Source organism: Monodelphis domestica, chromosome 2 (assembly GCF_027887165.1).
Source record: "Monodelphis domestica isolate mMonDom1 chromosome 2, mMonDom1.pri, whole genome shotgun sequence".
Taxonomy (NCBI): Eukaryota; Metazoa; Chordata; class Mammalia; order Didelphimorphia; family Didelphidae; genus Monodelphis; species Monodelphis domestica.
Genome location: NC_077228.1, coordinates 204,139,765 through 204,152,499, shown reverse-complemented (window position 1 = coordinate 204,152,499; position 12,735 = coordinate 204,139,765). Strand labels below are relative to the sequence as shown.

Genomic DNA, 12,735 nt, shown 5'->3' with positions numbered 1-12,735 from the left:
ACACTGAGACCTCCATCCCTGACACTGAGACCTTCATGCCCTGATACAAGACTCCCAACCCTGACACTGGAGCTTCCCATTCATGACATTTAGCTCCACAATCTTTGATACCGAACTCCATTGTTTTCATTCGGTTGTTTTGCTCATGCCCAACTCTTCATAAACCCATTTGGGGTTTTCTTAGCAGAGATACTGGAATGGTTTGCCATTTTCCTCTCCAGCTCAGTTGACAGATGAGGAAACTGAGGCAAACAAGGTTAAGTGACTTGCCCAGGGTCATCCAGCTAGGAAGCGTCTGAGGCCAGATTTGAATTCAGCAAGGCAATGAGACTTTCTCACTTCAGGTCTGACGCAGTGCCACCTGGATGCCCTACTGATCCCCATTGATGGTGTTTTTTTGATCCCTTACACTTGACATCCTTTTCCAACCTCAGAACCAAGCATATGTCAAGATGCTTTTCTAAAGCAACTGAAATGTTGAACCCACAATGGCTGGCTCAGAAGAAACCTTCCTCCTCAACTCTAGTGCATAGCATTGTCCTCTTCTACCAGCTCCAGCCTTTAGATAAGACAATGGACACTTGGGAAATCAGGACTCGTAGTCCCAAGGCAATGCCATCCCTGACGCTTCTATTCCATGATTCCCATGTGAGGGCTTCCCTCTTATTTCTCCTCCTGTGACCTGCCCTGTTTCTTCAGCTTCCAGAGGGAGAATTGGTCTAATAGGACTCTGTAAGTCATCATTTCACATTGTATAGCTAGAAGGGATCCCAGGGATCATCTAACCTACCTGACCCCTCTGTTCAATAAATGAAAGCAAAATATAACAGAGTCCCAGAGATCTGAGTTCTAATCCCGGCTCAGCCACTCAAGGGCCACAACCTACCATGTGCCCTTGGGCAAGTCATTTCTCTCTCTGCCTCATTTCCCTCATCCTTAAAATAGTCAGCATTCGATAATGGATGGGAAAATGGAGCTGTGTGAGGCACCCACAAGGTATTGTCATCAGTGCATTCTCAGGCCAGTGGTTTTGTTGTTGTTCAGCCACGTCTGACTCTTTGGGCTCTGCATGGACCACAGCACATCAGGCCCTTCTGTCCTCCTCTCCCTCTCCCCCCACTCTCCTTCACTCCCTCTCTCCTAAACCCTTACTTTCTGTCTTTGTATAAATCCTAAGACAGAAGAATGACAAAGATCAGGGTTAAGTGACTTGCCCAGGGTCACACAGCTAGGAAGTGTCTGACACCAGATTTGAACCCAGGTCCTCCCAACTATCCACTGTGCCACCTACTCACCTATCCTCTCTCTTAAAAAAAAAAAAAAAATCCTTGCCTTCTGACTTGGAATCAATTCTAAGTCCCCAGATCCTCCTGGCTGGCTCTCTACCTAGCTACCCCTTACCCACCTGCTCTTCACACACTGTCCCCACATGCTGCCAGTCAGAGATGTTTATATGGGACCCCAAATGCTGTCCAAATCTTACCCAAATAATTTAATATTCAAAGGATATTAAAGACCCAGGGTTCATCCTTCTGGAGCAGCTAGGTGTCGTGCGTAGTGCAGAGTGTAGGACTTGGAGTCAGGAAGACTCATCTCCCTGCGTTCAAATCTGGCCTCAGACACTTGCTAGCTGTGTGACCCTGGGCAAGTCATTTAACTCTGCCTCAATTTCCTCACCCATTAAATAAGCTGGAGAAGGAAAGGGCAGATGACTCCAGTATCTTTGCCAAGAAAATCCCCAAAGGGCCACCGAGAGCGGGGCACATCTGAAAATGACTAAAAAGAGAACATGCATCCCTAACCATGTTGGCACTTAAGGCTCAGCGTCCAGCTCTGACCAGGTAATTCACAAGACAGAATCTTTCCAGGGAGGGGGGGCTCCCGCCCCCGGAAGGCACATGGTCTCCCCTTGAACTTTACTCCTCGAATCTAGGGAGTGCTTTGAAAATCTGGGAATTATGGAAGGAGGGAAGGAGCTGGTCTTCTTTCCCAGGAAATAATAGAGTGGGAAGGGGTCTTAGGCTGAAGATTCCTGCCTTTTCCAATTCCTGCTGGAATCTGGCTTGGAAAGACCAAAGGGGGAAATGGCTGTGTCCTTATGGTGTCCCGGTCAGGCGGAGCACTCTGCATGCCACTCTCACCATCCCAACGAGACCATAAGCTCCCCAAGGGCAAGGGAAAGCAAAGTATTATATTTCCAGCCCAATGTATTCCACAGGAGAAGAGCCAGAGGGTTGGGCTTCCAGTTTCTTCCTGGCCCCAATCACCTAGCGTCTCCTTGATCCAATGGGGCTCTGGATGGCAAGGGGACCTGGAGGGGGCAACTCCTACTCTAAATTTAGAATTTGGTGTCCTAGAATGAATGAGCAGTGGGGTAGCTCTGTGGATGGAGGGCCAGACCTAGAGACAGGAGGTCCTGAGTTCAAATCTGGCCTCAGACACTTCCTAGCTGTGTGACCCTGGGCAAGTCACTTAACCCCTGTTGCCTAGCCTCGACCATTCTTTTTCCTTGGAACCAATACACAGTATTGCTTCTAAGACAGAAGGTAAGGGTTTAAAAAAAGAATGAGTACTCAAGAAAGTCACGGTTCAGATCCTACCTCAAACACTAGCTATGTCTCTTAACCTTCCAGCCTCGATTTCCCCATTTGTAAAATGGGAACAACAGCACCTACTTTAAAGGTTATTGTGGGGATCAAATAAAATAATGTATATAGGATACTTTGTAAGGCTAAAAATCAAACATAAATGTAAGCTGTGATTCCTATGATCCAGTTTTCATCATTACATACCCCAGCCTCTGAAATCCTCTTTCTCACAATATGCACTTCACAGTGTATCTAAGAACTCAGAAAACTAGGTGGAGGCCAGAGTGTCCTTAGCTTTGGCGTCCCTGTTGCCATCTCTCCATCTGTCTTCCTTCTCAAGCCTGTCCCTCTGTCTGTCCTCCAACCAGGTCAGCCTCAGTAGGATAGAGAGCTGGAGGAATGCCACCTTGGCCCAAGGGACGCAGAGGTCAATATTCTCCATTTGCCATGGCTATGCCTCCCCCTCCGCTCTTTCAGAGAAACTTGGCACGCAGGTGAGGCATCACACCAAGAAATAAGGCGCTGGGCATCCAGCATCCCAGCTCCCTGCCTGCCCCCACACCAAGGGCGCCGAGCCGGCGTGTGTGGCCGGGTCATCTCCCAGCCCTCCCCCTCCTCCTCTTCCCCAGCCTAGGAGACAAAGGTAGAGGCTGGCTAGACCCCTTCCCTCCCCCTCCATTTCCCATCCTCTCAGGACCATTAATCTATCCCCCTCCTGCCCTCCTCCCACCACCCTGAGTGATGGTCCATCTATTATGCATGCTCTCTTCCTGCTCTCTTCCATCTCCAGCCCTCCCCCTCCTCCCACCACATCCCCCCCTCCCCGTTAGGGCTTTTAACCAAATACATTAGCCAGGGACAGATGCCAGACTGACAGATGTCTGTAATGGTAGTCTCCCTTTCCTACTTCCCCTTCAACATAGATCCCCTCTCCTCCCCCCAATCCCGGGTCCTCCGCGGCCCCCTCCCCATCCTTCAGCAGTTTAGATTTCTCTCTCTCTGGTCCCACCCCGTGGCTGTGGCCCCCTCCTCTTCCAAAGACTGCCCAGCCCCCCAAATGAATATTATCTTGGCAGTTATTATTCACACAATATGAATTAAATATTAATTACGATTCCTTTCCTTTGTTCCAAACCTTCCTCTGAGGCACCCTAGGGGGCTGGTGGGGGTGGGACGGCTTGGCAGGCAAGGGTTTAGCGGGGGATCTCAAAGCACTTTCTGGTCACTGCCCTCCTCTCTAGACTCTGTCTTGAATGGAGAAGGAAGGAGAGCCAAGACCCTCCCCCCTAAATCAGGGAACCCAAAGTAGAGCCGAGGTGTCCTCAGGTTGTTGGGTGAGATTTCAGGGCCAAAGAGAGAACCCAGGAGTTTTCACTGTTGGTTCAAAGTTTCTCTCAGCTCTCCCCCTCCCCTCTCAAGCTCCCTCCAGGCCCAAGCGTAGCCCCATTTTATAACAGAGGACTTCCTCTCAAGGAAAAGGAATGTGGAAGCCTAGAAAATGAGGCATGTCAGGGAGCCTGGGATGGAGAGTTAGGACTTGGGGCGCCTGCCCTCACCAAGTCTTTTAAGCACTTGGGTCACCAGGCTCAGCCAATCCTGCCACTCAGATTTCCCCAAGCCCCCTGCCTTGCAACCCCTTAAGCATCTCCCTACAGAAGGGGAAACTGAGGCCCCAGAGAGGCAGGGCCTTAGGGGCTGAGGCAGACCTGTGGGCACCCTCACTCTTTGGTCCAGGAGTCCCAAGAAGCAACTCCTCTCCCCCCCATGGACATCCAAGGCACCCTGCTCCCTTCCTGAGGTGCCCCACTCACCGGGCCCCCAGGGGGCTCCTTTCGGGCTCTGGTGTCCAGCTCCTGTTTGCTGATCTCTCTCCCAGAGCTCTCCCCTACCAGGCGGCTGGGATGGGTGACCTCGGAAGCATGCAGCCCTCTATCCCAGGGCCGTCTGCCCCACTGCAGGGCTCCTGTTGGCCCAGCCACCCCACCAACACCTGCAGAGACAAGGCCACCTGCTAAAGGAGGAAGTGAGCCCGGCGGGGGACAGGGGCTGGGGCTGGGGCAGACGCAGGGACAGAATGGTGGACTCCCCAGAGCCCTGGGGCTGCCCTGTCACCTGTGGAGACCTGTGGAGGCAGTCACCCACTGAGAGGATGGCAGTGATGGGCAGTAGGCAGGGATGGGAAGGATGGACCAGATGGGCCCTCCTGCTCTATTCCAGACCAAGCATCCCTCCAGACCCCCTTCTCCAAGGTCCCATGGCGGGGAGCTGGGAAACCCGGACATCCGGGCAGGGGGGTGGCCGTGGTGGGAGGACCGTCTGGATAGGGACAGGTGGGTGTATGGCTCCCTGGCACACCTCAGCCCTCCCAAACTCGATGCTCCCCCCACACACACTGCAGAAAAATGTGGATGCAGCAAAAATATACTGCAATCTGGGGGGGGGGGGCAGGGAAGACGGGCCGGAGCTGGAGAAGGGAAAAAGGGCGGAGGGGGGTGAGGAAAGGGGGATCGTTGCGATCAGGGCCCTCCGATTGTGGGGACTGGGGGAGAAATGGTGGGGGGTCACTCACCAGGCTGTGGGAATAGAGAGAAGACAGCGACGAAAGCCACCAACACCCAGCGGAGCGCCCGACTCATCCTTCCCTCATAATCTCCCCAGGTCGGGGGCTGAGGACCGAGAGGAAGATGCCCGGCTGGGGGGCCGAGAGGCTGGAGGGGGAGCCAGCCAGGGGAGAAGGAAGGCAAGGGCTGCAGAGGGGGTCTCTGCCTCTGCTGTCTCCCTCCCAGGCTGGAATGCGGGGCGGAGGGGTTGGCTGGGATTTGAGGAGCAGGTGAGGGGAGGTAGGAGGGGGGCAGAGAACGGGTGGCAGCCCCGGAGCTCAGGAAGAGGGAGCCGTCTCCATCCCCCTGCGGCGTGAGCCCAGTGTTAAGAGCCGAGCTGGGGGAGCACGTGAGGAGAGAGCCCGCCCCCCTTTCCCCCTTCCCCTCCTTTTCTCACCCCTCCCCCGCCCCGCCCCACCCCGCCCAGAACAAGCACAGGGGCACTGCCCGGCCACCCGGGCAGCTGGGACAAAGCCCAGCCGAGGGACCACGGGAGGGAAAGGACAAAGGGAGAGGCGCCCGACGAGCTCCCCTCCCCCTCGGTCCCCGGCGTCAGCTCTAGGCTTCAGCCGACCCCTCCTGTCCCCTCCCCCGGCACCCCTCTTCTTCCCGAGTCCGAGTCCGGCAGGCAGGTTCAGAGGGCTGGAGATGGCTCCTCCCCATGGCCCTCAGAGGTGCCCAGACCATGTGCCAGGCGCCCCTCCTGCCCCTCACCAAGGGGAAGGTCATTTCTTCTGCTTACCCACCTATGCCCAAGTCTGGAGACCAGAAGATACTTCACTGTCTCCCCATTAGGAGACCCACGCCAGAGCTGCGCTCTAAAAGGAGCCAGGCACCGGACAGAGAGAAGTTGGGGTGGGTGGCGGAACAGAGCATACCCTTAAAAACAGGAACGCTGGGTCGGGGCAGTGGGGGGCAAGGGCGCGTGGCAGAAACATCCTCAGCCCTTCCAGCGCAACCTCTCACATCCCTTGTTTCCAGGGACTGTTCAGGCTAGGCTTTGGGACCTAAGGGGAAGGGGACTTGGACCCTCCCCCCATTCTCGTCCGTAGAGGCCTTCTTCGGGGGTGTCACTGAGGCTGAGAGGAGGGAGGGAGGGAGAGAGAATGCCAGGGGTCATCCCCCGAGCCCTCTGGTCCCCTGAAACTGATCACAGAGGACGGGTGGGACAAGAAGGCTAAGGGTGGGTGCTTTGGGGGTAGGACAGAGACTAACTGGACGGAGCAGAGAGAGGGGGACACAGAAAGACCGATGCAGGAGACAGGGGAGCAAGAAAGAGCCCAGGAGGGATGGAGCAGAGACTCAGGACCCTTCTCCACCTCCTTCTCTGCTGGAATCACACACCCACTTGCTCTCCCAGCAAAGTGGGTCATTGCTGAGTCTACCCAAGCACTGGTGGCTCCGCCATGGAGGGGGCTCAGTTCCTCTTTCCTTGGCTCTCTCCATCAGTCACTTCTGTTTCGAGCTCATCACCCCACCCCACCCCCACCCCCAGGGAATCTCCTTGTCCTCTTACTGACCCTTGACCAGCTTTTATTAACAGCACCCTCTTCCCCATCCTGATACTCTTTGCTTCCATCTACTCAGGGTGCCCCCCCCCCTCCAGGAAGCCCTCTCTGATAAAGTTCATTTAATAATAATATAGGCTAGAGACTGAACCTCTACTGTCATGTGTATATATGTGAGGACATTCCTTCTAAAGATGCTCTTCAGTCATTTTTCAGTTCTGTCTGACTCTTTGTGATCTCTTTTGGGGTTGTTTTGGCAAAGATACCGGAGTGGTTTGCCCTTTCCTTCTCCAGCTCATTTGACAGATGAAGAAACTGAGGCAAAGAAAGTTAAGTGACTTGCCCAAGGTCACACAGCTAGTATAAGTTTAAGGCTGGATTTAAACTCCAGGTCTAGTGCTCTGACCACTTCAGCATCTAGATGCCCTTCTAAAGATAAAGGTCCACATTTCCCCTCTAATTTAGAAAGTTCCCTTGAGCAGTTAAATATGATTTACACAAGAAAGGGGACTTGAATGCAGGACCTTCTGGCTTCCAGACCTGCTCTCTATCCACCCATAGTCTCAAATAGTAATAGTTGATTTATATAATAATAGTTGATAATATATACTATAATATATAATAGTGCTTTACATTATCTCATTTATCCCCCAAAAGCCTATGAGGTAGGTGCTATTATCTCTATTTTACAGAGGAAATGTTGAATGAAAAAATGTATGTAGAATACTCAGAGTGGTCTCTAAGCGTCTCGTTATTAGGGAGTAGTAAATGCCTAGGCATAGTGGGATACAGAGCTGTTCTTGGTGTCCAGAGGCACGAGTTCAAGTCTCATCTCAGTGGCCATGGGACAACCCCCATCCCTTCAGGCAAGTCCTTGAAGCACTAACTTACTGAGAAAGGGTGATCATCTGCCTTTGGAGAGTTTCCTGCCTGGGAGTTCCCTTCACAGTGAAATCACAGATCTGGTATGATTCCACCCAAGTGTCTGGGGCAGGATGCATACCCAAGGTCCAGCTTTCTGATTTCCCCTCCATATTGCTACTGACTTAATGCCTCCATGAATGTTGTCATTATTGTTTCATTGTTTCTGATTCTTCATCATAACTCCACTTAGGGTTTTCTTAGCAAAGATACTGAAGGGGTTTGCCATTTCCTTTTTCAGTTCATTTTACAGATGAAGAAACTGAGGCCAACAGGGTTAAGCGACTTTCCCCAGGGTCACACAGCTCAGGAAGAGGAGTCTTTCTGACTCCAATTTGGACACCCTATCCACTGCTTCCATAATTAGACGCCAAGACAAAGCCTGACTGGGGAGACCTAAGCCTCACCTTTCTCATGCATAAAATGGGGGTAATAATAATTAACCTTATGTTAGGCTTCTTGGAGCAGTTGAAACCTAAGCCACTGTTCTTATCTCAATCCAAGCCCCTTAGATTTAGGTTTTCACCAGAAGGCCATCTAGTATCTCCTTGTTGCACTGGACAAATATAGAACAAAGAGGTAGGGTCTGGCTCCCTGCCTCCAATCTCTACCTGCCTCCCCAAACTTCCCAACTGCTGATTCTTTTGTTTTGGTTGAAATTTGCTTCTGGAGTTCTGGCTGAGTCCATCGAGTTTTCTCCCACTTTCCAACTTTGGTTAGGGGTAGGGGCAGCGAGGTGGGACAGTGGAGTCAGGAGTTCAAATTTGACCTCTGACACTCAGTAGCTGTGTGACCCTGGGCAAGTCACTTAACCCTGTTTGCCTCCGTTTTCTCATCTATAACACGAGCTGTTGTTCAAGGGTCAGTAAGAGACCAAGAAGATTCACTCCGGACCACATAAGAAATGACCGATGGACACGGCAGATATCTTTGCCAAGAAAACCCCCAAATGGGGTTGTACATGACTAATCAACAAGAGAAGGAATGAGAAAAGTGTCATGACCCAAGTTCCTGGATGCCAACTAGTTTGACTTGAATATGGTTGAAAGACCTGCCTGGTTCAGGCTGTCCTTCTCCCAGTGCCAGCTGGAGCCTGGGTGCCCCACCGCAGAGTCAGGCATGCAGCCCACACTGGACACCAGGGTTGCACAGCTGAATCTTTCACCCGAGCAAGGCGAGGGACAAGAAGGCTGGGACAGGACCAGAGAGGTCATTCCTTGCACCCTCAGGAGCCTCAGACCACAGCTAAGAGGGTGGTGGTGGCAGCGGCGGCATCTGGCTCGTGACAGGCAGCTTTCCTAGCCCAGCTCTATTTCAGTCCCAGGAGAGGTGAGAAGGCGTTTTCCCAGGAGCTGACATCAGTGCTGGGTGTATGCGTGCAAGGGGTAGAGCTGGGGGGGGGGGGGGGGGATAGGAAAGGGTGCAATGGGTTTGAGTCTTTCCCCCATCATCCAGTCGAAGAGCTGATTGTGGCACAGGGTCTGGGGAAATGGTGACTTCTCCTGGAGTTATCTGGGGAGACGCCCTCTGGATTTCCATGGAGATCCCAAACTGATAAATGAGAAAAAAGGGAAAATGAGACTGTGACACTTCCATCAAGCCTTTCTCCCTTGATCCTCTGCTCTCCCTTTCAAAGGGGAAGTTGAAAGCAGAATGAATCAATGGAATCTACCTGGCTAGGAGGAAGAGAGGTTAATGGGATATCCCTAGGAGGAAGAGAGAGAGACCTCCATCTATCGCTGCATTAATAATAATGACAGGGATGCTAATAATAATTCCTTACACACAACTAGTACTTTGCAGGGTTATTTTGCTTTTTCACAGCCTTTCTTTAATTTGATCAGCACAACAGCCTGGTGAGATCGAGTATTGGGGTTGCTCCCATTTTATACAGAAGGAAAATAAAGACCGGAGAAATTACATTGCAGAATCATAGAATTGAGAACTGGAAGAGACCTCAGGGGCCCCTGAGTCCAACCTCTGCATTCTGTGGGGAAGGAAACTGAGACCCAGAGAGGATGAAGAGAATGGCTGAAGGGAGCCTTGGTGACAGTCTAGTGATGGCTTTGGATCCTCTCTTCAGAATAAAGTTCTTAAAAGCATAAAATAAAGTATATAAGATTCCCAAGGAAACCAATTATATCAAAATATAGCCATTAAAAAGTTCCCAGACTCCTATTTAAGAATCTTTCTAAGGTTAAACAGATAACAGAGCTAGAATTTGTTCCACATCTTCTGGTTCTGTTCTGGATATAGCTCAGAACCCTGGAAAAGTCTTCGAAACTATTTGTCCACCCCATATCCCTTCTATAACATCCCAGATGAGTAGCCATCCAAACTCTGCTAGGAGATCCCCAGTCTCATTACCTCAACAGATAGCCCCATTCACTTTGGGGGAAGCTCTATGTGTTCATTTAATTGAACAAATCTTTATTAAGCACCAACATTACAAAAGAGACTGTGGTGTGACAGGGTCCGTGCCATCAAAAAAATTCGATTCTTTGGAGAACAAATAAATACAAAGTATTAGCAAAATGATATCAAGGGGAGAAAGCATCAACATCCAGATGGATTAGGAGGTGGCAGCCAATCTCTGCTTGGAAGGAAGTTATTATGAGGGGTCAGAGATGAATTGGGAGTCCATCTCACACACTGGGGTTACCTCTGCAAGAGCCCACAGGCAAGAGATGGAATATTGTGTAAAAGGAACATCCAGCGAGCAAGTTTGATTGGAATGGAGGGCTCATGAAGAGGAGTAACATAAAATAAGATGGGAAAAGTACATAGAAGCCATACTATGAATGACTCGGGATGACCAAGTAAGGGTTTTGTATTTTACCCTGGAGGTGTTAGAGACCCATAAAAGATTTTTGGGTAGAGGAATAACTCGATATGTGATTTTCTATTTTTTAAAATGTCATTCCTCAATTACATGACAAAATTATTTTTTTAAAAAAAGTTTGAGTTCCAAATTCATTTCCTCCCTCCACACCTTCCCCCTCCCAGACATGATAAGAAATCTGATATAGATTTTACATGTGCAATCACATGAAACATTTTTCCATATTAGTCATTTTGTGAAAGAGATCTCAACCCCCCCCCAAAGAATTATTAAAAAAGTGAAATATGGTATGTCTTGGTCTGCAATCAGTCCATCAATTCGTTCTCTGGAAGTGGATGGCATTTTTCATCATGAGTCTCTGGGATTGTCTTGGATAACTGTATTTCTGAGAATAACTAGGTCACGGTTTTTTACCAAAAATGTTACTGTTACTGTGTACAATGTTCTTTTGGTTCTGCTCACTTCACTTTGTATCCATTCATTCAAGTCTTTCCAATTTTTCCAAAATCATTCTACTCATAATTTCTTATTTAATTTTAAATGAGATTTAATTTCCCCTATTACATGCAAAGCAGTTTTTAACATTCATTTTTTAAAAAGTTTTGAGTTCCAAATTCTGTTTCTTCTTCTGATCCTCCCCCCCCTGCCCTCTCTATTCCCTGAAACAGTAAGCAATTCAAGATAGATTTTACACAGGTAATCACATCATCTTTTCCATGACAATCACATATCACACCTTGTTCAGCCATTCCCCAATTGATGCACATCCCTTCCATGTCCAGTTCTTTGTAGCCACAAAAGAGCTGCTATAAACATTTTTGTCCAAATAGGTCTTTTTCTCTTTCTTTGATCTCTTTGGGCAACAGACTGACTAGGGGTATTGATGAGTCAAAAGGTATGCACAGTATTAGGTCCCTTTGTAGGTTTTAATTTTATTTTCAGAGTATGTATTTTGTGAATATCTATTTAGCAACTGTGTAGAAGATGTACCCGACAGAAAAATGACTAGAAACATGGACACTATTTATGTGGCTATTACGCTACCAAGGGAGGCAATGAGCATAGTGAATGAAGTTAGAGGCTCTGTGAATGGGGAGAAGGAAATGGAGGCAAGAAATGAAGAGGTAGAATTGACAAGATTTGGCAACTGATAACTGATACGATATAGGGGAGTGAAAAGAAGAAAGGGAGCCTGAAGTGTCAAAGATGACACCAATGTTGTGAACGTGACCAGAGGTTTGGTAGAGACTTTGGGAGAAAATGTGAGCTCCATTTTGGATGCCATTTGGAGTATCTTGAGATATCCAAGTAGAGAATTGGAAACTGAGGGGATGCCCATCAACTGGGGAAGGCTGAACAAGTTGTGGCATATGATTGTGATGGAATACTGTTGTGCTATAAGAAATGATAAGTTAATTAAAAAAAACAAACTTGGCAAGACCTACATGAGATAATGAAGAGTGAAATGAGTAGAACCAAATAAACATTATGTACAGCTACAGATTTAACATATGAAGAAAAACTTGGGAATGTTTATCTCTAAAAAATGAACCAAAAAGTGGAAACACGAAAGACATAATCTATATGTTCATTAGTGCCAGTTGATGCCTTACCTGGTGTGGGGAAGGAAGGGAGGGGCTGAGAAAACTGGAAAGAAATTCTATTAAGAAAAATAGGTATAATTTAAAATATACTTTATTAAATATATTAAATTAATATTTTATTTTATAAATATTTGTTATTTATATACTGTGTTATATAGAATATAAATATAAATAAAATAAATAATATATTAAATATATTTCATTAAATATACTTTAAAATAATTTTTAAAAGAAAATTAAAGAAATGGAATAATTGAAGAGGTCACAAAAATGGATGAGAACAACAGCACAAGAATTGGCAAAGGATGTGGGAGGAGAGGGAAGATAGTTTAGATGGTTAAAAAAGTTTGATTAAACCTCCTGTTTTTATATTACAGGCATTTCTGCATATATCCTCTTCGTGTCACTCCACATACTCAGGAGCCTTCCCTTGTAACAACTGGGGGGGGGGGGGAATAGCTAAGCAAAACCAAGTGACATTTTGAGTGAATCTCATGGCACATATAACATCCCGGGAAGAGCCAACCTTTGATCTGAGACTGGAGCAAAAGAGGAGAGGAGAAATGATGGGGCGAGGGAGGCAGAGGGGTGTGAGATATAGGGAGTATAGAGAGGGGGAAAAGGAAAATTGCAAATCAAAATAACCCAACACCCAGCAAATTGGCAAAGATG

The 12,735-nt window shown here is 48.5% G+C and overlaps 1 protein-coding gene across 9 annotated transcripts in view; it reads right to left on the bottom strand.

Annotated features, from left to right (window-relative positions):
• Positions 1–6,160, bottom strand: part of ADAM11 (ADAM metallopeptidase domain 11) — a 37,163-nt gene extending 31,003 nt beyond the window's left edge. For 3 of the 9 annotated variants that reach the window (XR_008916389.1, XR_008916390.1, XR_008916391.1), the window contains exons 1-2: positions 5,158–5,549; positions 4,400–4,578 (exon numbers count right to left, since the gene is read on the bottom strand). Coding sequence is in view for 4 of the 9 variants with exons in the window: in XM_056816963.1 (XP_056672941.1) it covers positions 4,400–4,578; positions 5,158–5,224 (246 nt within the window). In the remaining 5 variants the exon portion in view is untranslated. Of the gene's footprint in view, positions 1–4,399; positions 4,579–5,157 lie in introns of those variants that run through there. The other 6 variants (XM_056816960.1, XM_056816961.1, XM_056816962.1 and 3 more) reach the window with 4 other exon arrangements.
• Positions 6,161–12,735: the final 6,575 nt, after the last annotated feature.